This window comes from Apaloderma vittatum, unplaced genomic scaffold (assembly GCF_000703405.1).
Source record: "Apaloderma vittatum isolate BGI_N311 unplaced genomic scaffold, ASM70340v1 scaffold35885, whole genome shotgun sequence".
NCBI lineage: Eukaryota > Metazoa > Chordata > Aves > Trogoniformes > Trogonidae > Apaloderma > Apaloderma vittatum.
The window spans coordinates 1058-27045 of NW_009716048.1; the positions used below are offsets into that span (position 1 = coordinate 1058).

The 25988-nt window shown below is 38.3% G+C and overlaps 1 protein-coding gene across 1 annotated transcript in view; it reads left to right on the top strand.

The window, feature by feature from the left end:
- Positions 1-14317, top strand: part of PLRG1 (pleiotropic regulator 1) — a 15342-nt gene extending 1025 nt beyond the window's left edge. Inside the window, exons 3-16 of the mRNA XM_009869387.1 lie at positions 818-924; positions 1144-1286; positions 2291-2344; positions 3171-3264; positions 3711-3801; positions 3964-4065; positions 6206-6298; positions 6661-6810; positions 6926-7027; positions 7528-7630; positions 8204-8312; positions 9830-9969; positions 12715-12908; positions 13934-14317. Of these exons, the coding sequence (XP_009867689.1) occupies positions 818-924; positions 1144-1286; positions 2291-2344; positions 3171-3264; positions 3711-3801; positions 3964-4065; positions 6206-6298; positions 6661-6810; positions 6926-7027; positions 7528-7630; positions 8204-8312; positions 9830-9969; positions 12715-12908; positions 13934-13993 (1542 nt within the window). The 3' untranslated portion in view covers positions 13994-14317. The remainder of the gene's footprint in view (positions 1-817; positions 925-1143; positions 1287-2290; positions 2345-3170; positions 3265-3710; positions 3802-3963; positions 4066-6205; positions 6299-6660; positions 6811-6925; positions 7028-7527; positions 7631-8203; positions 8313-9829; positions 9970-12714; positions 12909-13933) is intronic.
- Positions 14318-25988: the final 11671 nt, after the last annotated feature.

Below are 25988 nucleotides of genomic sequence, written 5' to 3' on the forward strand. Positions count from 1 at the left end.
GTGATGAGTCTTTAAGGCTGGACAGTTGAGTGATGTGCAGTGCCAAAAGTTAACTAGCTTCAAGTTTGTTGCCATTGTTTGTGTGACATACAGAACGTACGGTCATGGAGAGAATTTTGTAGCTAAGCAAGCAGGCAAAGATTTCTAATGATGCTTTTTTTTTTCTTCCCATTGGGAGAAAAAAAAAACAAATAAAAAACAAATGGAGCTTTTGATAAGTAAATCTTTTTTATAAGTTAATAGCTTATTAATTCTGCTTGTAAGTTTTCTCATACTAGCAAACAATTATAATAGGAAAACAAGTTTTGTCAGATTTGGTCCCAAATTTTCTCTCAGTAAACTGTGCTGTGGTTATCTAAAGTGACACCGTGCAAAGAAACTGATGATTGCTGTTCTTTTTATGGTGGTAGTGAAATAAAAATTACAGGAGTGTTTTCAGAATTGGTTACTTTATTGTCTACATATAGAAATAGAGCTGGAAAGGATGAGGGGAAAAAGCTTGCACGCTCATGGATTTGTCATGTAAATGCCCGTGTAGAAAGTTTGATCAAATTTTTTGGCTTGCTTTTTAAAGTCTTGGCAATTTGCAAGAAAGATGATATTACTTTGCGTAAATACTGAATGAAAGTAATCAAAGATAAAGAAAATTTTTTAGTTTCCAAGAAGAGTGAAATAAATAGTGCTGTGAAGTAAATAGTGCTGTATTGTCAACAGTACTGAAGCCTGAAATTGCTGCTTAGTTCAATTTATGTTTCAGTTTTCAGTTTTTCATTTGACTATGTCCAATTGTATATAAATGTGCTTTTCGTTATTTTAGGAAGTCCAGAAGCATTCTGTGCACACACTTGTGTTCAGATCTTTGAAGAGAACCCATGATATGTTTGTAGCTGATAATGCTAAGCCTATCCCATTAGATGAAGAAAGGTGAGTAGTGCACTCAGTGAGGTTTTAAACTATGTTAGTGATTGTTTCATGCAAGCCTGAAGTTAGATGTTTCTGTAGAATTGACAGTGTAGTCTTGAGGGAAGAAAAATATTAGAGTTGTAAAGTTAGTTGTATAAAACCTTTTCTAAAATATTTCCAAACTTAATAACAATTCAAAAATCATGGTTTGATCCCGATTATGATTTACTCTTCCAACAGTCACAAGGTAAAGATGGCAGTCAAGCTGCGTACAGAGTATGGCTCAGTGTTACACATGCCTACTCTTAAAGAAAACCTGAGAGAGAAAGGAGGCCCAAACACTGGGGATCCTTATGGACACAAACAGTATTCTGGAAATCAAGGTGAGTTTGCTTTTAGTGGTAAATTTGTCCTTTCTTTTGTAACAGTCTCACCTATGTAAAATCTGAAGAGTGCAGTCCAATGTTAATCCATCAGAGTTAAATATGGAAATCAAAATACTTTTGATTGGTATTTTTCTCACTATGTTCAGGAAGTTAATGTTTCACAACAAGGAAGCAGATTATTTTAATAGAAGGATAATAGGGTGCTGTGAATTTTTGCAGTAATTCATTGCTTAAAAAGAGTAGTTTTTGTGGTAACATTAGTGAGTGGAATACTTGGGTGCTGAAAAGATAACTAACATTTTTCCTTTTTACAAGTTTGTGATGGTCAAGCACATTTGTTGTTGGGGTTTTTTTTTGTTTCAGGTTGGTTTTTTTTCTTTTCAGACTTCCTTTAGCTGTGCCATTAATAAATCAGAAAAATCTTAATTTTAAATCTGCAGTTTTATTCAATCTATGTTTCATTATGTATTGGGTAGATACCATATGGAAACTAGTCTTCCGAAGAATGGCAAGTGCTGCCTTGTTTTAGCTGAGATTTTGTTTTGTTTTTTTTTCACAACATACTTTATTTGGAAGCATTCTGAAATGGAAGATGTTGAGTGATAATGAAAAGACTTTTAGGAGAGCAAGAACCTTTTCCTTTTCTGATATCACAGATGATCAGTTGTCTTGACTAGCTTACGTTTCAGACACCCATGCTATTTGTGTACTTGAATCCTTTTCCATGATACCTTCTGCCAGCATGATTCTTTTCCTGAGAGTCCCTCTTGATAACAGGTAGCCTCACCATTTAAAAAATGGTTTTTTACTATTGGGTTTTAGAAAACAGAACAAGTGAAATTAATGAAAATAAGAAATGTCTGAGTCATACATTTTAAGTGACTGTTGGTTTCTTCTGCTATGTACAACTTGCTTGGTTTTCTTCTATTTCCTGTTTGAGTGCATCATTTGTAGAGAAGTATAAAATGTAATTATTAATACAACATTTTGTTGCTCTTTAGGACAAGAGCTTGAGTATTTGATAACTGGTACACATCCATACCCACCTGGGCCTGGTAAGTAAAATTCTGTGAGTGTTTACCTGGTTCGTTGTTTGGGTTTCTTTCCAAACCTGATAGTAGTGGAAAATGCTATCCAAATCCTTCATAGCATTGATGCAGAGAGTTCTGTGGCTGATAAATGTTCTGGGATAGAAGGCAGCAGGAGGTTTTAGGTACAGATGCAGTGTCTTGTCACTAAGCCTCAGTAAACGTGAGCTTGCTGTGAGACTGTCATTTGTTTCTGTGAGATTTCACCTCCTGTGGTAACATCATCACAAAAATGTTGGTCTCCTTTCTTTTGGAGACTTGCAGACTTGAGGTTTTTTTTTAGAAAGTCATCTGCTGTTCTTAGGATGAAGTTATAAATCATAAACTGTGGTCTGAAATTCTCACTTAAATAGAACTAAACATTTTGTAGTTCTGACACTGTGGCATGGTGCCAGCCATCACACAACAATGGCATAAATAAACTGCACCGAAGGACCTAAGTTAGCAACTACTTCTCAAGATCATGTTTATTTCTGTGATGTTTGGTTTTCCCTGATGGTTGAAGCTGGATAAAAAGATGGACACTGTGCCTGGTTAGACTGTTTTTTGTTGTTACCCATGACAGAGTCATAGTCTTTTCTACTCTAGAAATTTTGTACCTACATGGGTAGGATGGAAAGGATTTGGGCCAAAATAAAAATTTCGGTAGATTGGACTTGAATGTGAAAAATGTCGCTGACTGATGGGATTTAATAGCTTAGAGGTGTGACAAGCCCTTGTTCACAAGTGTATGTGTGTATATGTATGCGTTGTCTTTGCTTTTACCACATTTTTTGTTTGTTTGTTTTCCAAGGTGTGGCTCTGACAGCAGATACTAAGGTCCAGAGGATGCCCAGTGAATCTGCAGCACAGTCCTTAGCTGTAGCCCTTCCAGCTTCTCAGTCCAGGTACTGCTGCGTTACTTCATTAGCACTTTTGTTATCTGTGAGAATTTCACAGCAAAACGCAGCAGTCAGGATAAGAGCTACTTTGAGTACTTTGAATATTCTAACTTACAAAATGTTTAAAGAAACTACTTTTAGTGTGGCCAGGCATAACTTTTCTGTATGTTTGGGGTTTTGGTGTTGTTGTTGTTTTTTTTTTTCCTTCTTGGGTGTCAAGAGAGACAATGGGCAGAAGTTGGAACAAGGGAAATTCTGTTTAGATAGAGAAAAAAGTAAGGCTTTCTTTGTGGGTGTCTTTTAAATTGAGATGGTCTGGCCTTGGAACATGTTGCATAGAGAGATTTCAGAGTCTCCATCCTTGGAGATGTACAACACTGTTGGATGCAGCCGTGTGATACTTTATCACTTAATGTTGATTCCAATTCATGAACCATTTTTGTTCAACCTAGGTTGGATGCAAATCGGACAGCTGCTGGCGTGGGTGAGATTTACAGGCATGCTGGAATATCTGAGCGTTCTCAGCCTCCTGGGATGTCCATGGTGAGTTTGTTGCACGTGTAATGTGCAAAGTCTGCAGTGTTCACTTGATTGTTTCTGGACTGACCAACAAATTTAATGATTATTGAGATGTCAATGTGAGAAGGTTTTAGGTGAAGAGGTAAATTATAAAAGCATAAGAGTAACTGTCCTTTTAACTTACAGGCTATGGTGGAAGCAGGTGGAAACAAAAATTCTGCATTAATGGCCAAGAAGGCTCCAACCATGCCCAAACCTCAGTGGCATCCACCGTGGAAACTGTACAGAGTAAGTTACAAACATGTGACATGAACATGCCTATAAAAGTAAATGAATATTTTATGTTCTACAAAGACCTCGAAGCATAATTTACTCTCATTCACAGAAATGAAATAAAATGGAAAGTGATTGCAACTAAGTTTTATAGACCCACTGTCTCCTTAAGTAACAAGGAGATTAATTGCAAACATTTTTTATACTGTTTAATAACATTCACAAAGTTATTAACTAATTTTACCCTTTTGTTTATGTAGGTGTGGCTATGCTAAATTCATTATATTTTTTTTCTTTTCTGATCAGATTCTTTAATAGAGGAAGACAAAGTGCAAAATTTGAAAAGAAATGCTCTAGCAGTGTTAATGTAATGAAATTGTCTCCAAAAACACTTACAGGGAGCCAGTGTGTAACTCAGCCAGACTTCTTTTACTTACTGTGAAAATGGGGAAAAAATACTGAATACTTTAATCGCAAATTATGTCTGCAGTTTAGATTGTTTGACTTCAAATCTTGGTTTTGAATTAATTTAATTTGCTTTTTAATTTTCTTGGGGAGTAAAAACAGCCATGGCGCCCAAAATCTCATTATCTTAAAACATTTCAGTGATGAGTGTGGCAGGGTAGCTGAGTTGAAGGGAAGATTTCTAAACATATGTATTAGTTCACATCTTTTTAACTTCTCAGGTACATCTGTGTAGAAATGTTGCTTTTTTTTTCTATGGGGCTGATTCTTAATATGAAAATTAAGCTATTTCATATTTTGTCTGAGAGAGGGTGAATCTTTTAGGAATGTTAAGCTTTCCTGATATTTAAAAATTGCATGCTCCAGTATCAGAATTATATTGTTTTAGTACTATTCATCTAAAGGTAACACCACATGTAGACATTTAGATATTCAGAAGAGTCCGGGATGCTGTATTTGTCATAAATCTTAAGCCTAATTTCAAAGTAATTTTTTGAAAAACTCCTGAGCTCAAAGGAATATATAAGATTTCTGATACAGCGATGTTGGAACGTGCTCTCTATAAAAATTAAGGCAAATGCCATTTGAATAAAATGGCAGCAACATAAACCCATGAGAGATTTAAGATTAAAAAAAGAGGAAAAATGCCTATTTTTTAGGAGTGCATCCTCTTGGAAGAGAGAGACTGAATACAATTGAAGTCACTGTACTAATTCTACATATAAGCAGTTTTAGTGGAGGTTTGCTGTCAAAATCTTTGCTCAACAGGACAAAAGCAACTCAGAAGCGTACCAAGAACCAAATGTGGATTTAATCCGTTGTTCAAGATGTAAATTTTAAATGGCTTTCCTAAGCTTGGTTTGAAGTCATTTGTGGAAGATGAGGACTTAAAATATGTCAGATAAATTATTGCTTAAGATTTATTCCATGGACATGTCCATTTCTGTTGCTAGACTGTGAAGAAATCTAGACAGCTATCTTAAATGTATGTGGCTGTGGTCTCACCTGATCAGAAAAATCCACTTTAGTTTTCCAAAGTATTTCTGCTTAAGAACTGCCGTGGTTCAGATCTTTAGAAATGAGCTGTATGACTATGTAATATCCAGCAAAAACAGATTTGGATTTTGATTTTAGCTGTCTGACTTTGGAGAAATTAGAGAACAGAAAGGCTGCTGTAAGCAAGCCATGCATTGGTAGAGCTTTTGTTGTGAGCTGCCTCTCCAGTATTTTGTTACCAGAAAACATTGCTCCTTATTTGAGGAAAAGAAGGTGGTGGCGTGCTTGAAGACGTTATTATATGGCAATGTGATTTAATAGCTGGGATTTTATATGATAGTTCTTTATTTTTGTCTAAGCAGGAGCATAATGAACTTGTGCTTAAATACAGTCTTTCTCTGCTGAACTTCAAGTGCTGAGCCACAGCAGTTTGGGCTCTCAGAGTTTGAAAAAGTTGCGTATAGGAATAGGTTTTCTTCTACATTGCAAGTTCACCAAGTCTGGTGTATGACATGTAAATTTCTAGTAGTCTCTTAATTTAACTAAAGTAGAAATTAGACTCTTCAAATCCACATTTGACTTTTCGGGGGACTGTGCATTTTCTTGGTGAATACTAACAAATTCCAGTGTTGAAGAATGAAAATAACGTTGGCAGATCTGACTTAGAAAAAATTATTATTTTTTTTTCCTAAAGGTTATCAGTGGTCACCTGGGCTGGGTGAGATGTATTGCAGTGGAACCCGGAAATCAGTGGTTTGTTACTGGCTCTGCTGACAGAACCATAAAGGTAAGAGTTTGCAACAGATAGCTGCTGAAGTTTGCAATGGTTGTGTGGGATGTTTTTTGTTGTTTTTTTGTTCTCTTATTATTGAAAAATGTCTTCAGCTTTAGAAATGATTTCTCGGTTACTGCTTGCAGAATAATGAACTGCAGAACATTTTCTCTTTCATTACCTAGTCATAAATGATTTGTGGAGCATTACTTCCTCTTGAGATTTCATTTATTACATAGTAGTAGCTGGAGAGCAAGTGTTTATTACTGTAATTTTTAATTTAAAATGCAGCAGGATCAGTGATAACTGGGCTTTTTATCCAGACTATCACTGTGTAGCTTTTACCTCTCTACCTCAGAATACAATTTTTGATGCAGATTTGGGACCTTGCCAGCGGCAAATTGAAATTGTCTTTGACGGGACACATCAGTACTGTGCGAGGGGTGATAGTAAGTGCCAGAAGTCCCTACCTCTTTTCTTGTGGAGAAGACAAACAAGTGAAATGCTGGGATCTTGAATACAATAAGGTAAGCTGTAGTGTCTTTAATGGGAATTAATTGGTGGTGGCTAATATAAAAGATCAGAGCTTTTAGAATATTCCTTCAAATATCTAGTTAGTGTTTGTGGTTTTTATTCATCTAGGTTATCAGACATTACCATGGTCATCTCAGTGCTGTCTATGGTTTAGACTTGCATCCAACAATCGATGTGCTGGTAACATGTAGCAGAGATTCAACAGCACGAGTAAGTACAGCATTGTTATGTTTTAACATCTTGATTTGTCAACAGGTTTCAATGTCTTCCGTTTGTAAAAGCAAATACTCGCTAAAAGTTAGCATGAATCAAGGTGAAAAGACTAAGAGAATTTGCTAGCTTTGTCTTCCATCATGGATAAAACTTAAGCTTGATTAGACAAAAATGCAGTGTCACTTCAGAATGTTTTATTTCTTAATGTAGTAGGTCGACTACATAGTGTATATGGAAGATCACCTAGTATTTAGAGGATGATACGGTTTTGTACTGACTTTAATTTGTTTGTGTGTCTAGAAATTCATTGGCAAGTTCCTGCTCCTCTTAAAATTTGCAAACTGAGGCAGTTGTGTGATGAGTTATTGGATGAAAAATGCAACCTAAATACCATTGTTTAATTATGGCAGGGAATTGATTTTGTCAGTGACAGTACCTAAAATACATTGAATATGCACTTGTTCCTGACCTCTGACTTATTTACTGTGAATTCACAGATTTGGGATGTAAGGACAAAAGCCAGTGTGCACACACTCTCAGGACACACAAATGCGGTAGCGACAGTGAAGTGCCAAGCTGCAGAACCACAGATTATTACAGGTATAGTGGGCGTGGTTTCACAAGGAACAAGATTGAAAATCCTAACTGTGAATGCGTTTGTTCAGTAATTTTGTGAGGTTCGTAATGTCGTCTTTGTTAATGTACTCACTTTCTCTTATTAGTTTTCTGTTGAAAATAGGCCATGCAATGGTTATTTCATACTTTTAATAGTATATTTAATCAAATATAGCTATGTATTGTTTAAATGTTTTTCTGCACTTCCTTTGTTTTTGTTATTTACGTTTTTTTGTTGTAATATGCATTGAGATTTGCATTGTCTGTGATACTTCACAGTTCTCCCCAGTTCAGTTCGGAAGTGTTCAGTACCATGGTTAAATATTAAGTTAATATTCTTTCCCATTATGTCAAAATCTAGCTTTGCTGTGTAACTACTTAGTTCTTGAGTTTCAAACTGCATCTTTCTTTTCTGAGGTGGCATTAGTATGATAATTTTGTAACAAGCGTAATATTTTTGTCTCTCTCATACAAAGTTTTGGCTGCCTTATCAAAGTGATAATGATCGTAGAATCAATGTGATAGTTTCTGTTATCTTTATGCTTTTTTTCGTTGTAGGCAGTCATGATACTACCATACGGCTCTGGGATTTAGTGGCAGGAAAAACTCGTGTTACTTTAACCAATCACAAGAAATCTGTAAGAGCAGTAGTGCTGCATCCAAGGCAGTAAGTTTTCCTCATTCTTTTACACTTGCACAGTTTGTAACTCTGGGTGGTGACATATAGCCAATGTGAATGATGATTTGTAGTGGTAGGGCATAATAATGTGGAAAACTGAGCTTAGAATTTGGTAGAAAAATGTACATATTGATTGTCAAATACCTTTTACTACACTGATGGTGCTCCCTAAGTATTGGCATTTGCATTAGCAATCCTGAGAATGTCTTGTATTCTGCCAAATTTCTCATATATATGTCCTTGATGCAGTCTTTCAGAAACCAGTGACAAGACTAATAATGGACATCTAACTGAATGATAGTTAGCAGCAGGTGAAGTAGTTTTGTAAAATGGCATGTGTGTGAATAATGCTGAAGGAGACTGATTAATCACAAAGGGATTTTTTTGAATATGTGGTTCAGTGAACAAGACATTTCATTCTAACTGGCCTTAAAAAGAAACTTTTTGTGAGTATTTAATCTCTGAATCAGGTGTTGAAGTGCTCTGAATTTAGATGCAATATTTTGATAAATCAGCAGTTGCTGTTAGGATAAATCCCCAGTAAAAAATTGGAGGAAAAGAATTCGCAGAGAACTGCAGTACTGCTGCACTTTTAATATTTTAAAATGAAATTTTGTTAGTTCAGAAATTCAGAATCTTTTATATGAATAAATTCTCATATCTGTGCCTGAAAAGCTGTAAAAATCTTAGGATATGTCTCTTGGGTATAGCAGAGGAAAAACCTAGTTTCACTTATATTCTGAAAGAAAACCAAAAACAATTGCAGATTCGTCAGTCATACCTCTTTGAAAATAAATTTGAAGTGTCTTCATCAAGTAGTAGCAGCTGTCAGCCTAGTATTTTATATATTTCAATATTTCTATGCTTGTAAATAGTTCTGTATTTTTCCTCGTAATCTGTTTTTGAATTTTGTTACATAGACAACAAACCATTTAGGCATTGTGGCAGTTGAAAATATTCCAGCAGGCCTTTATATGTGCTACCCAAATAATGTAACTGCTTGCATGTGTTAAAATGAGGGAATTGATTATTTTAACTTCAGTAAGCCAAATTGTCTTCCAAACTTCCGTGTTTTACAGTGCTTTATCCTTGGTTGTGTAGCTTTGGAAGACTAGTCAATATCGGGGGTTTTGTTGGGTGTTTGCTGCTTTGGTTTTTTTTCCTCTGGTTTTGCTGGGGATGCCCTTATACCTGAAAATTTGCCAGAATAACGACTGACCAGAACTTGTAATGTGCACTTCTTAGTACTTGTTTGCATATTAACATCCTGTATGGTGTAGGATTTGTGGAGTTTAGGTAGTCTATAGAACAGTAGGGACAGAGTAGAAATAGGTAAATCATAACTTCATAAAATTGCTTCATTTTATTTGAAGTAAAAATGATGGAAAGTCAGTTTCAGTATTAAGTAACTTTGCAACTAGCATTTGACAGTCCTTTCAGTGAAGGATGCTTGCTGTCACTACAGCTGTTTTGAACTTCAATACACTGTGCTGCTTTTTTTTCAGTTACACATTTGCATCTGGTTCTCCAGATAATATTAAGCAGTGGAAATTCCCAGATGGAAACTTCATTCAGAACCTCTCTGGTCACAACGCTATTATCAACACACTGGCTGTAAATTCCGATGGTGTTCTGGTCTCAGGAGGTAAAAATGAAAAATGCATGTTCCTATTTCCCGTCTTTTTTCTCCCCTCTACCATGTGTGTGTGGCTGGATGTCCTTAACGAAAGGTGCCTGCTGAGCTCTTCTTTATCTGGCCCTACAGGCCTGCTACAGCATACACCTTCATTTCGTAGTGACTTGGGGCTGCTGTTGTCTTCCTGGGTGTTACTGAGCTTCATGCACAAAAAGGTATTTGAAGGGCTTTCTAATGTGCTTCAGGAAGGAGCTTTCCTCTTGTTAGTTGGCTGCTGCCACTGAATCCTCTATGACCTCCTGATCCTTAGTTAGTGTCCCCTGAGGAGTGGGTGTGGAAACGGGAAGCTGCCGGGGAGATATCTGGTTCTTTCTTGGCTGTTCTCTTAGTAACATATTGATGCAGTGAGAATGGATAGAAGGCAAAGAAAATTCTTGCTAAAACGTAGCGTTGCATTTAAGTGTGAAATCTTCCCTGTTTTTTTTCTGTTGGTTCTGTTGGCTTGAAGCTTCTTGAATGCATTTTCTGATGTTACGCTTGCATCGTCTAAACAATTGACTGCTAATCTCCAAGTTTTATTTGGTTCTGTGAATCAAAACTGTTTGTTCAGCAATATGTGTTAAAGCGTTCTGAAATGAAGAAACTAGCCACCTGGCTCCAGTGCCTATGGGAGGATTTTGTGTCTCTTTGGACACAATTTCTTTCACTCAAAAGCTTCAGTAATTTCATAGTCATCTGGTACACGAGAGCGGTGTTAGTGATCTGTGAGCCCGCAAAGTCTTGAGACTATCAGCTTGTATTGAGTTATCGGTCTGTGTTGTGGGAGTAGGAGGAGGATCCCGACTGCTTACTGTATCTGTGAATAATTTGATATTAGAACATTTATCTCATTGCAGGTAGCAGTGTCTATATATTAGTCACTCAGGCACTGTAATAAAAATACTCTATTGGAAGTATTACTGAAACTGTAATCTGTGATGTTTCTGAGCTTTATGTCTGTACAATACAAAGCATGGATGCAGGCCTTATTTAGTGACAAACTTGTCTGAAAGTAGCTTCTAGAAATCCCAACTGGATTCAGATGTTTTTTTAAGGCATTCGGTCTACATAGTAGGGAGGTGTTAAGTGTGGTTTTGGTGTAGATGCTGATATAAACAAGAAATGAGTAAACAGCCTAGGAAAAAGGGAGTGCTAATTTTACAGCTTGAGAGCCGAGCTCTAGAGATACAGTTCAAGACTGCATGGGAAAACAGAGTTAAAGCAGGAGGTTAAACCCAAATCTCTGAGATTGCTTAATCATGAGATTGTCCTGGGAGGACTCTAGCAATCAGAGGAAAGCTACTTAAGAGGCTGGACACTATTGCTCCATGTAATTTGCACAGCCTGAGTTTTCATCTCTTAATTTTGCTTGTTTAGTCTTCTGGGTAGTTATAGACAAGTATGGGCTTCAATTCACAGCATCGCATGTGGCAGGATGGTTTAAGACAGATTCCGTGAGTTTGCAGAAGCAGATACTTGGGAAAAACATTTCTGTGTTTGTAACCAGAGCATAACAAAAAAAATAAGAACAGGTAACAAGTGAATTTACACTTCGCTGAAATGCCTTCAGCCCTGCTTGGTCCTGTATGCTTTTGATCCCATTTGGTAGTGTATGTCCTGTAGGCTAGGCAGGTGGAGGAAGATGAAAATGTGCTAAGCAGGAGTTGAATATAGCTAATTATATTAAGTACATGTAAAGATGGCCCTTGATTTTAAAATTTGGATAAAGCTATATTTGGCAACTGGCACATTCATAGTGAGCACAAAAACTTGACAAAATACTGAACTGAGCTCATATTTCAGTCTTTATTATCCTGAAGACGCTTCTAGAAGGTCTTTTGTAGGATTTGGTTTTTGTGTGTTAGTAGTAGTTGAGGCTTTAGGAAAAACTTCTCCACATGAAACACCCTATCATTTTAGTAACATTTTAATGACTTTTAAAAATCAGATTTTGAATATTGATTTCCCTCACCCCTTTGCATCCTCATGCTATCTACAGCAACTTCAAAGAAGTTGATGCTGAATTGAAATAAGTTGAGGTTACCTTAGAGTATTTTACTGTGTGAACACCCTTCTTGAAACTTCTGCATTTCTTGTCTAGCTGGCAGCTGTGGAAAAATTCGTAATAGATATATTTTGGCTAAATAGTACTTTGAGAAGGGGTTGGGGTTTTTTCATAACTGAAAAATTACTTTGAGACCATCCTGAATCCAGAGTTCAGACTGCTGTGAAGACTGTAGCTGATGCCAGTAGCAGAGCAGTGGTTTAAACTGCATTTGTCCAGCCTCTGCAAGCATTAAGCCTGTTTCCCATTACTCCCTGAGGTCTTTAACCTGCTTGACAGGGTGGTGCCTCTTGGTTCAGCCCAGGTGGAGCTACTGAACGGGGAGTGTGATACTCAGAAATCTTGCTGGGCTTCCAAAGAAACTTCCTGCAGCTGCCTCGTGATGCAGTGTCTCTTGGCTATCAGATGCAAAACTGGGTGAGATTCTGAGGAAGCTCTCATCAGCTGCCTTAAACAAAATCAGCCTTTCAAAACTATGAAAGAAACCAGTGCAAAATAGGAAACCTTGTAGGGTGTAGCGAGCTGTTCTGCGTGACTGTTATAGCTGATTTATCCTGATGTTTCACAAACAACTAATTAATGCCATTTTTAGCAAATGGCTATAAACTAACTGGTTAAAGTAACTAAGTGTGTTTGCTTGTTTATTTTAGCTGATAATGGTACTATGCATCTTTGGGACTGGAGAACTGGATACAATTTCCAGAGAGTCCACGCAGCTGTGCAGCCCGGCTCTCTGGACAGCGAATCGGGAATATTCGCTTGCGTGTTTGACCAGTCGGAAAGCCGATTGCTAACTGCAGAAGCTGATAAAACCATAAAAGTATACAAAGAGGATGATACTGCGGTATGTCAAAGTGTCTTTTTAATGCATTTTCATGAACAAAAAAACAACAAATATTATGCTTAGCAATAAGGGACGTGCATGGGCTTGTGTAATCAATTTTACTGAGGTTGAAAGCAATGTGTATGTCACAACATTAAGAGGATAGCAGCTAGTTTTTGCACTCCTAATTTCTTTTATAATACCATAGTACAAATAAGTATCAGGTCTGTCAACCTTTCTGCAAAAGTCCTGTATGATAAAGCTTGAAGAAACCTTAATGCAATAGTGTACATTGTGTTTTGAAACCAATAAGGGACGGTGTGTGGTTGTATTGTGTAAAACATGGAAATTGGCAAAAAGATTACATATTAAAGATTTATTGTTATCTGTATATGATCTAGATTAGTCATTTGCTGTGACAATTTTTAGAATTCAGAGTAAATAGCTTATTTTCAAACTGTTAATCTCAAATCTGAATCCATTTACTAATGGAGAAGACAATAGATAATTGTCTATCAGAGTATGTCTTCATATTGAAGAATAAAAGGATTTTTATTGAACCTTGGGATTTTTGCATTGAATTAGACTTGGAGCAACTCTTAGATAGAACAGAATAAGGAAAGTTTTATCCATTTTGCAGTTGGGCAAACTGTGACATCTGCCAGTACTGTAGTAGATGTTGCTGAAAGGCCTGTCTCTGAAATTCCTGTTCCTGTGCTTTGATCTCTACAACATTGCTTCTGAAATGCCATTGGCAACCTGATTTTTATCCTTGTTTCAAAAAAAACCAAAACTAACTAAAACCAAACAACAACAACAAAACCACTGAAACAACAAGTTTTGTCATGTACTTCAGGAAGTGGGATGATATAAAATTTCATATGGGTAACTTAATTACGTAGTAATTTAGGTAATTATAATGTTACATGAGAGATAGAGTACATATACTATGTGAATAATATTTTAAACTAAACTCTGTTTACAGGTGAATTTCAAGTTAAACTAACCCTTATGAGATTTTTTTTTCTTTTTTTTTTTCCATTTAGACTGAAGAAACTCATCCTGTCAGCTGGAAACCAGAAATTATCAAGAGAAAGCGATTTTAGTGCAGCAACATACTTCTTAATTTTGTTTTTGGTTTTTTCAAGAGCATTCAGTCATACTTTGTTCTGCATAGAAACAGCAGAGCAGGAAGTTCGCTAAGTCATTGCTATTTCAACATATTTTGTAATAAATCTTATTTCTTCTTCCTTATGTCTTTTTTTTTTTTGATGTGATCTCAGCAAACCAGCTGCAGCTGTTAACTTTCTTTTGTGGAGCATATGTAGGTTGTGAAAAGGATAGATGTGGAGGCAGTTACCTTTTTTGTATTAATCTATTGAGTGTAAGTCTAAAAATAGTTTGATGAGCCAGGTTTTCTGAAAGACCCTTGCTGGACTCCAAATTATTTGCAAATTTGTGCACAGAAGCAACCTACTGGGAATTTCTTGAGTAACACTCTTAGATTTTTAGGCCAGTATAGTTCACTGTACATATGCTAAGAATATACTGTAACGTAACAGTATATATACTGAATTACAGAGTAACAGGAGTAATCAAGAGAGAAGCAGGACAATGTAGTAATAGTTTGCTCTATACTGAGCATCCTGAGTGCTGTGTTACTGAATGAAATGAATCTTCAGTGTTTATTTCCCAAGGAAAGCTCTCATATGCAACTACTCACCTTCACTCATTTCTTCAGAGTAGACCTTCTATAGCAAGGACTGCTGAAGATTCAGAGTTGCTACAGGGTGAGGACCAGTTGACTTGGTTCGTAAATCTCCCATTTTCTCCAGTTATCCAAAGCACGTATGACATTAGGGTACAGACAACTTTCAAAACTGAGCTCTAAGAGGAAAAATTTCTAAATCATTACATCCTTTTACATGTTGCTATCTCCCCACAACCTCATGAAGGAATTTGAAATAGGAAAATATTACTGAATGATAATTTATGCCCCTTGAAGGGTCAGATCTTTCTTTACCTTTACAAAAGGCTACAAAACAAGCAGTAGACACGTAAGCCCCCTTGCTACAGCTTGTCTGTGATGTCCGTGTTGTTCTGAAGCATGTCCTCTTCCCAGGGGGAGAAAACCATTCAAGTCATCGAGCCATTCCATCGTTGGCAGCTTTGCTCACAGTGTTTAATAGCAGCAGCGGCATGTTCTGTGCTGTGTAGATGCTGAGAATTGGCCCCAGCAGTGGTAGGAAGCACAATAATTATTCTCTGCCAGGTTGGCTTCTTTCAAAGCTGACATTTATGTTAGAGAACTGACTTGCAGTGTTACTGACCAAATAGCCCGTAAAACTAAATGTTGTTTATATGGTGAGAATTTTTGTCTTTTGCAATGCACAGGAGGTCTTGTGTTTATAATTGGGGTGTTTGACAATGTCATTGCAAGGGAGTACACGCTGCAGAAATAATAGAGTGGTGGTTGACAGCTGTTGTCAGAGTGTCTTCACCAAAAAAAAGGAAGGGGAGTTTCTGGCATTAACAGTTTGGGTTAAACATCTTTTATTTGGATGATAATTTGCATTTTTCTAGGCAAATATAGAAAAATCCAGGTTTTGGCTTATGTTTTATACTTCTGCTAATGCCTCATTCCACAAACTGATGAAGTATAGGTGCTAAAAATAATTTTCTTGCTCACAGTGAAATATGTGGGAAACAAGAGTGGAAAGGAATAGCTTACCTGAAAAGGGGTGGGATTGTTATGGAGTGAGATTTTTTGGCTGGTTTTGCTTTTGCTTTTTTTAGAAGCGTCTATTTCTTTTGATTAATTTGAAATCAGGAAGGGGAAATTAGAGATTTTGGCTCACAGCTCTAGCAGATCATTTCTGTACTGGCACTTTCCTTTAACAAAACTGCATTTATTGCATTGTTTGTTGCCTTGAAGAGAGATCAGAAGGTCTCCTGCAGAATTTGTGTTTCTTCCCCGGACTCTTGCAAGAGTCTGCTAGCACAGGGCAGTGGCTGCCAGGGCATTCTTTGTGTTCCCTTGGTAAAGATTTGGTTTGCAAATTAAAGGCACTAATATTTGGGAATAATACTTCTCTTTTCTGGCTCAGTCCCAGTTCTAAATGTGACTTTTTTTTTTTCTTAATCATACTCTTTGACATTTGATTTGTGTGTTTGTTTCCTTCCAAGCAGTTTTTTCTTCAACTTGACAGTGATGTATCATCCCGTATACTTCTATAAGTATTATTATGACATATCAAGATTATCAGATTTCATTTAAGTGCTTCTCTAGTGCAAAGTAAGCCTAGATAGTGAGCTGTGATACCCATATATCTGATCGTGTAGGATATACCCTGACATTAGATTTGTCCTTGTAACTCACAAGGTGAAGCAAAAGAGGAACAAGGTGAAGCAAAAGAGGAGGATCTAGTCTATTGGATGTATTTTCCATGTTTTGGGAAAGTGTTGCACTGTCAGCTAAGTAATCTTGAACAGGAGTCTAATCATAGAAAATGCTTATTGTCATTTATTTCATAAAATTTGATGTTGTCTTCTGTATATGATCAGATCCTACACATTTCTGCCATGAACATTTGGGTTTTGTTTTATACTGTACATATTTACATAGAAGGAAGAAAGTGGTTTTTTTGTTTGTAACATAACTCAAAAAAAGTCTGACTGCTAAAAATGATAGTTGAAGATCACTCTGCAGCATACTAAAGCATACAATGTAAGCTACACAGCTAGAATGTTGTCACTTGCTGGCAGCGTGGAAGCTGTGCAGAATAGTATGTCTTTGCCAACTCAAAGGCTTATGGAAGTAGATCTTTAATAGCCAATTTCTTTTTAGTCCTGTTAGATAAGATTTAAAGTGCTATGCCTGATTCAAGTGACAGCAATTTAACCATCAATAAAACCTTCAATACAATATGATTTCATGTCTTTTTTTCCATTTTGGGTTTTGTGGTAAGAACAACGAAAAATAACTGAAGAAGTATTGAAAGTTGAAGTAATTTAGGATTGTAATGGGTGTCTGTTTTCCATAATACAGTCATAAATGTTTTTGCAGATCAGCTGCAATGGACAGAGAAAGCAGTGATGGCTGTTTTATGAAAAGCTTCCTATTAGCCTGAAGGAATTAACAGAAAAAATGGAGAATCATTCATGAATTTTCTCTAATGTGTTTAAAAAAAAAAAACAAACTGAAACCTCTCTGGAGTTCAGAGTGAGGTGTAGGACAGATTCTGGATGGGAGCTGTGTGGATGGAAAAAAGCTTAAATTGATTTTGCTATGTCTTACTCCCAGGAGCAAATTAAAGGGATATTTCTGTCCATGGCACATAACTCAAAATTCCATTACCATGAAATCAGTAGGAGTTTTATCATTGATTTTTCAAGGCAAGATTTCACTCAGTGAGGTGTTTTGGTTTTGTTTGTTTCCTCAAGAGAATTGGAAAACTTATCAGTCCAGCATGGGGGTTGGACTAGATGGTTTTTCAAGGTCCCTTCCAACCCCTGACATTCTGTGATTCTGTGATATCAGATATGTAAGTATCCACACAAGGTGTGTTTTGTGTTTTTTTTTTTTAACCTAAGTGCATAATTCTTTTTCTTAGATGAAGCTTCTACATTTTTTTATTAGTAGTACAGCTAAGAAAATGGTGACGATTTGGAAATTAATGAATGCCAGTAAGCTCAATCAGCTGAAAAATGTCAACCTGCAACTTTATTCTATAAAAGTTAACACTAGGTTAGCAAGGCTCAAAACTAGCATAATTTTTTTTTTCTTTTAATGGAAGCTGTTCCATAAGCAGAATATGCAGTTGGTGAATCACTTCATTCCTTTGAAAGCAAACAGTTCTTCAGCTGAAATGAGCTTGAAGGTTGCATGAGGAGAGAGAAACGTTTTGGCTTGGTTTTTGACTGTAGTTCAAAAATTTGGCAGGCAGGGAGCTACAGATTTCACTGGTGGTCATTTAGGTAGAGCTTGTCACTCCGGGAGATTTCATCTGATGCTTCTTCAGTGGCAGCAGCTAAGAATCACTTCTTTGGCTTCTATATCTTGAAGCCTTATGACTTTAGTGCTTTTAGTAGGACAGAATTTGGCTGACAACTGGCAAAACAAGTTGGATGAAAAATGAATGGCCCTCCCTGCCTAAAGGTGATTGTTCCAAAAACTTGGGTTCACAGAGGCGAATCTGAATTTCTCATTTTGATTTTGAGTAAGGTTCTGTATGTAAGCTCTGACTGCAGGGCTAGCGAAATGTGATTGCTTCTGTGAACAGTTTTTCACATGCACTTTTCCTATGCTTCCTTATCTAAAAAAAAAAAAGTTCATCAGAAGTCATTCCGTGTTGTGATTTTATCTAGGATGCATTCATACATTTTGATACTGAGAATTACTTGAGAGGTTTTTTTCAGTGAAATGGCCATATCAAATCGAGAGAATTTACTGTGTGTTCTGCCAATTGCTGTAAAGCAGCAGCCAAATATTTTTGTATTAGGTGAGAACTGTGGAGTCTCTAGATACGGACTTATGCTTTTGAAAAAAGTTCTGAAAATCTTGTAAAAATTTTTTCACTTGAGGGATTTGAAGGATCAGCCCTTAGCTGTTACCGTTTCCCTTTTGCTGCTTGTATTGAAATACTTAGTATTAGCTTTGTACCTGTCCAGTTGTCAACCTTTATGTTAGTAACATATTATCTTCCTACAGGTGCATGTTATCACCAGTATTTGGTTAACCTTTCTTTAGGGTTTTTGTTTTGAATATAATGAGTACATAAGCCCCAAATATGTATCTAAAGCGTGGATAGGGGCACTTGCCTGCAAATTAGACTTCCAATAGTACAAATAATAATTGAGCTAAATACTTGTCTCCAGATAAGGAAAACTGACTAGTAGAAAATAAGAAATCTTAAATTTGCACAGACTTGTTTAAGAAATGCAGAAAATCTGTGTGAAATGCTTGTTTCTGACAATGTTTTCTGCAGTCTTTCTGCTTTATTGAGCATGTGTCCTCACAGGGCACCTCACCTCTACTCCCTCTGCTGCAGTGACAACTCTTGGCGTTTTGGATGCTGCAAATACCTTTTTTTTTCCTTCTTGGTTTTTTTTTCTTTTTTCCAACTGATGCACCTCTAAAAGGAGGTTCAGAAAACAACCCCATGTTGCTGAAGTGTTATGCCCTCTTAGAGCAAAGGAGAGTCAATGCAGCATCGCTATGAATTATGAACATCAAGGGATACACCTAGAGAAGAGAGAAACTCCCTAGAGACCAGATAAGAGTGAAATGTAATTAACTGAAATCTCTCTAGCAGGGGTGAAAAGGACAGTGGAAAAACTAAGACTAGAGGAGACCAGAGCTATGGCATCTGAAAGGAAATGTTTGAAAACCTGCTAGGTTTACCTGGAAGGCCGGAGGAAAGGAGATAGGTGTGGATTAGACAAATGCTGCATAGATGTAACAGAAAGAAGAGTGTGCTAATGTGGGTGAAGTCAGTGGTGAAAATGCAGGCATCCTGCTGCAAATTCTTTCAACAGCAACCTATGAATGTGTTTCTGAGACACGATGGTATTGTATGTGTCTGCATATTCTGATAACCTCGTGCTCTGAAGTGTAACTCAAGATACTTTAGAAAACTCTTTGGCACATGAAAAATTGCAGAGTGATGCAGGATGAGGATTCTGAAGGGATTTGCTGCTGCAGTGGGATTTTCCAGAGGAAGCACTTGCAAGTGCAATTCTAAACAAGGCTCAAGAGTAAAGCCTGAAGAGTGAAGCCAAAGTTTGCGTTGTTAGTTGCTTAAAAAGGCAGTGGGACTGACTGTACAGCTGATTGAATGTGAGGATCACCCTGCAACGCTGAGTTTGCCTCTTTCTGACAGGTAAGTGGTGAGTTGTAGAATGAGACATGAGTTCATAGCTGACAGGCTGCATTGCTGTTGGGAGAATATTACCTGATAAATAAGGATGTAGTGTGTGCAATCAGAAACTTTTGTGCTGCATCCAACAGGTGTTTTTTTTTCTTTTCACTAGGAAAAGGCACCATGAATCTTAACAGGAGTTAACTATTTCCAAGTAAATTCCCCTGACAAGCAAACTTCCTACATTGACAGCTAGAGATCTGCTCTCAATGAAGGTGTGATATAGAGTATGAATAGAAAAATTCCGTGCAGAAATTTAAACAGCTTCAGCTGCCAGATGAGTCAAATTTCATGTTTATAAAGTATATTAATTCTTTCCTGCTCATTCAATTATTTTCTTCTCATGCAACATGGTAATGAATGTGCTTCTCTCTTTGAAAGCTTGACAGTGTAAACCTACCAGAATCAATCAATTCTGTTAATGACTTTATTCTATTTTGGAGCTGAAAATCCCAGTGAATGAGTTGTATTACTCTGTGTTGAACTAAATTGATGTTTAACAGGAAATTCCAAAGTAAGTAATGAGTCAAACTCATCATGGTAGATAAAAATGCTTGCTGCTAATTAAAATGAATGCCATGAAATGCAGTGAATTTCTCTTCCTGAGCAAACCTGGGTTCTTAATTTGTGAGGTTGTAAAATGTCCTTCAGCTACCTAAGGGGAAAGAAAATGACTCCCGGTGTTAAGCAGTTTCTCAGTGGTGTTGGTATATGTGGTTGCCAGGTCGATGATGCAGTTTTTTCTCCAGCCATTAAAATAAGATGTCTGTGCTTAAAATGGCACAGTGCATTTCAGACTTTCACGCTCTGAAGAAAATGTCCACGTGTTTTCCAGCAACAGCCCTGTGGTCTATGGCAGTGCATTCTTTTTTAAAGCAGTGTTATCACAAACATTTTCATTTCTCCTTTTTTTTTTTTTTTTAGGCAACTGTAGCTTTTAATAGGGAAAACACTTCTAAGAAATTGGAAGCTAGCCTGTATTTCCAGCCTGATTAGTTATGAACTAACTTTCTTTTCTTGTCCTGGCTTCCTTCCATCAACAGCATCCCCAGGGGAGCCTGTGAGATCCTCAGCTGTTCTGGAGAGCTTCAGGTTGACCAGATGCACTGTGCAGTGCTGTGAATTTCTCTTCCAGGTATCCTCGCAGCTCTGCCTTGCTGCATCGAACACGGTGACCAAATGATGTGGTGGGAAATTGTTCTTGGAGACAGGAAACTACTGACTGGATAAAATGTAATTTTCTCTCCTGATAGGCAACCTGATGTTGACAGCTGACTGTTCTCCCTCCAGCCTTGCAGTTCTTCTCACCCCACTTGATTTTTCTTGAGCAATCCTTCTAGTGATATAGCACACTGTGTACAAAATACTCCAGCGGTTTCTAGCAACACCCTACACTGGTTTTAATAACAAAATCTGACAACAGTTTTCACATTCTTTGAGCATTGAGGCAAGTGGTAAAGCCTAATACTGAATAAGACACACACCAAGGAAACCTAAACCAAAGATGGGAAGATGCTCAAGTAAATCATGTCTGTAGACATGATTTAACTCTTTAACCTCCCATTCTGCTCAGCATCATGCTCAGTAACAATTTATCAGCCTCAGCTTACTCTAGGATAAATTCAGATTGACCCAGTTGAGACTGTCCTGGCAAATGCATTGTATTGGTGAAGCTGAGTGGGGGAAGATGTGGTGGAGGAATCTAAAAATCTATGCTAGTCAAAGGCTGTCCTTGTGATGGCAAAGTGTCTGGTTTTTCTCTCTTTCACAAAGTGCTCTTTACTATTCTTAATTTCTAACCCCCCTTAACTAGTTGCTAGGAGTAGTGTAGTAAAAGGATCTATTATTGGAGGTAATACAGGCCTTTAAATTATGGACAGAACTTCTAAACAGTCTTGAAATTGTGGTCTTGGGAGTATCGCAGGGCATGAAAGGCTCACAATAATGTTATCTCTTACTACAAAAAAACAAACAAACAAACAAAACCCAAAATAACCCCACACTGATAAGAAGCCATTCTCAATAATGATGAAAATTGGGAAACAGGAGATCTTTCTGCTCTTCAGAATATTGCATCTCTATCCCTGTATTCAGAAAAAAAAAAAAAGCCTAAATGTTGTTGTTCTGTGTAGAGAGGAAACAGAAGGGGTGCTAGGGTGTGTTGATGTCTGGAAAAAATAAACGCCTAGAACATAAATGCCTGCTGTTTTGTAAATGTAGGCTGTACACCATGGTTATACCACAGCAGTTTGTCTGAAACATCTCTGATGATAACTGGTATCTGTATGGAGAGAGACATGTTGGATGTGAAAATCTCAGTGATTATCTCTAGGACACACCTTAAATTGACCAACAGGAGCCAGCACATCTGAAAGTAACACAGCTGTTGTCATTCATACTTCAGGGCAATACTGTGATTTCACACTGTCCTAGTTTTAAGACATGCTCATATTTTTATTTTTTTTTAACATGATACATTTCTCTGGTGTAGGCAGGGCTGAAGTAATATGTGGTGGAATTTAGAAATATTCCCATAGGGAGAATACACTTTGAAAAGAGGAGAATACCTCGTGCTCTTTCATATTTTCCCATGGTTTGTGTTGAAAGGTTTTCCTGTACGTTCTCACATGCAGTTTGTGTAAAGTCACTCTTCTACCTCAATAGAAGGGGAACAAAATTCATAGAATCATAAAATTAATATTAAGCAAGAGAGTGTAAAAGTAATGTTCCCTGAGTCTTTACCTGTTAAAGTTTAAAAAGTATTGGCTTCACTTTTTGTTGATAAGCAGATATAAAGTAGACATAGCCAGCTGAGCCTCTTGCAATTGTTGTCTCAGCTTTTCAAAACTATTTTTCAGTGCTTTCAGATTTCCTTAGGCTGCTGTAATTTGCCGCTGTGCCAAGGCTGATGAGGACACTGGCGCAGCAGAGTGAAATTCTGCCTTCCTCCCTCCTGGACCACCCAGTCTTCCCTCAGCTTCAGCCTGCTGCTTCCAGGAGCAAGGGTGATGGTGGGCAGAAGCCCAGCTACCACCCTCTCCTCCCAACCCAGAGCTCTGCCCCTTCCTCCAGGTCATACCCGAAGCCTGGTTGTTGCCTGCTTGATTTTGAGCAGAATAGGAAGATAGTCTGATGTTTCCCTCTTGCGCTCCAGAGACCATCAGGGAGGTGAGTGTATTACAGGGAAAGAAGGAATGGTTTTCTTTTTTTTTCCTGCAGTGCTTAGAGTGAGAAGGGGATCACCTACTGGAAACCCTGGAGCTGTGTTTATAGGGTCATATCTTCTAAAATTCCCCATGTAGTTTCTCTAGAAATATAAACCTTAAAAGTGCTTTGCTGACAACTTTGTTGTTTCTCCTGTCTGAAAGCATTGCAACAATAAAAATAACATTTGTGATCAATCATTTGCCACAATGAACATTGGATGTGGAGTTGGCATTTTCATGTGCTTTCTTCCAGAGAGTTTGATGCAGTTCTTTGCCTTTGAAACGAGGCTGGGGAGCATTGCTGACCCACTCTATTGGGTTTATAAACTTTTTTTGTGAGATCAACTCTGTTCAGGGAAAAGAAACTTTGCAGCTGAATATGAAATGTATCTGGCTTTGCTCGCTGCCTCCCTACAGCCATCATTGTCAACTTTGGCAGTGCGGTCCAAAGCAGTGACCTGGCTGGATCTGGCATGTGTTTCATTTCAAATGTTTCAGTTACAGTCAGGTGTCTCTGAGATGCAATCCCAGCCCAGCCATGGTGTACAGGCCATCAGCAGTATTGACTCAGCCAGTGAGCTGAGAGGGGCAAAAGCCAGAACAGCTGACCTGAGCTGGGTAAAAGGTGTATCCTGTCCCATAAATGTCACCCTCATCATAAAGAGGGAAGTTTGCTGAGGGTAGAGGCTTCTTCTGCTCTTCCTCTTCCGTCTCTTCCAGCTTCTCTCCATCCCTGAAGGACCCCAGGGCTGCTTCCCTCTTTATTGTGACGGCTGTATATTTGCTGAGGTGTGTATGACTTTATATGCTTTATATTGCCATTAGTATTAATATTAGTTTTGATGCTTCATTAAATCTGCTTTAATTTCAACCCATGGGTTTCCGATCCCCCTTTTTCTGATCCTCTTTCTTGACAGGGGAGGGGTCGGGGAGGGGTGATAGGGCAACTGCTACAGTTTAGCCCCAAATACAGGCTAAACGTAGAAAACCAAGACAATCAGCTACTTTGTGTGATGGACACTGTGCACATTCCTGAGGAAATAAATTTTGGGAAGCTAAATTTATGGCTCCTGTCTTGCAGTCTTGTTTTCTTATCTTAAATGAACCATCGGGACAGCAACACCCTGAGTTGCAGTGTGTGTATGGCAATCCTTGCTGTTACATTCCATAATGGTAGAAAGAGAGGAAGTGTTGCTTATATGTGCTCTGCTCTTGTACTCGTCTTGCCTTGCCAAAAAATCTTCATTGACATTTTCTCTGTATCTGGCTCATTGGACCTAGGCATTTGTTTTCCACTAGTTGCCTCAGTTAATATGATGAGTTCCTTTTTTATTATTCTTGAATATTGCATTTTAAATGAAAAAATAACACACTCTGGTCATCTGATAAACTTGAAAGGTGATCAGCTCTCTTTGCCGCATGTTCTTCACTCTTTTTTTCTCTTTGGCCCTGGAAGGGCAAACAATTAATTTTTACTCTTAAGAGCAAAGGTGGCAGCAAGTCAAACTGGTGCCGCTCTGCATCCACCCATGATGGCCTCGCCACAGAACCTTGAACTGTAGGGCTCCGGGCTCTCTCACATGAGATATCCTCGACGGAATCCACGAAACGTGAGCTCTGTCATTTTGGAGCTGAGCCCCCCGGAAGGGCAAATGATTGACTTTTGCTCCCAGAGCAAAGGTGGCAGCAAGACAAACTGGGGCTGCTCTGCATCCACCTGTGACAGCCTCTCCACAGAACCTTGAACTGTAGGGCTCTGGACTCTCTTGCCCAAGATATCCTCTACGGAAGCCACGCAAGGTGAGCTGCGTGTCTTCGGAGCCAAGTCCACCGAAGAGAGAACGATTGCTTTGGCCTTTTCAAGGAATTGCTAGGGGTAACCCCATCGGACAGAGAACTGGAAGGTAAAAGGGCCCAAGAGAGCTGGTCAGTATTCAAGGACCACTTCTTCCAGGCTCAAGATCAATGCATCCTAATAGGTAGGAAATCAAGAAAGAGCTCCAGGAGACCTGCATGGTTAACCAGAGATCTGCTGGGCAGACTCAGTTGGGAGGGGAGGGTATATAAATTGTGGAAGGAAAGGCTGGCCACTTGGGTGGAGTATAGGACTGCTGTCAGAGAATGTAGGGAGGCGATTAGAAAAGCTAAGGCCTCCTTGGAATTAAAACTTGTGAGGGAGATCAAGGACAACATGAAGGGCTTCTTCAAATACATTGCTGACAAAACTAACATTAGAGGCAATGTAGGCCCTCTGGTGAATTAAGTGGGTGCTCTAGAGGCAGAGGACAGAAAGAAGGCGGAGTTACTGAATGTCTTCTTTGCCTCTGTCTACACTGTTGGAGACTGTCCTCAGGTGCCTCAGTCCCCTGAGGCCTCAGATGAAGGCAAGATAAAGGAGGAGTTTGCCCTGGTTGAGGAGGACTGGGTTAGGGATCAGTTTCAACACTTAAACATCCGTAAATCCATGGGCCCTGATGGGATGCACCCACACGTACTGAGGGAGCTGGTGGGAGTCATTGCTAGGCCACTCTCCATCATCTTTGGTAAGTTGTGGGGAACAGGAGAGGTGCCTAAAGACTGGAGGACAGTGAATGTCACCCCAGTCTATATGAAGGGCAGGAAGGATGACCTGGCTAACTACAGACCGGTCAGCCTCACCTCCATCCCTGGAAAGGTGATGGAACACCTTATCCTTGGCACTGTCTCTCTAAGCATAGCAAGGATAATAAGGTCATTAGGAGCAGTCAACATGGCTTTTCCAAGGGGAAGTCATGTTTGACCAACCTGATAGCCTTTTATGAAGATGTAACCAGATGGATGGATGGTGCGCATGCAGTGGATGTGCTCTATCTGGATATCAGCAAGGCATTTGACACCTTCTCCCACAGCATCCTCACAGGTAAACTGAGGAAGTGTGATCTGGATGACCAAGTAGTGAGGTGCATCGCTAATTGGTTGAAGGGAAGAAGTCAAAG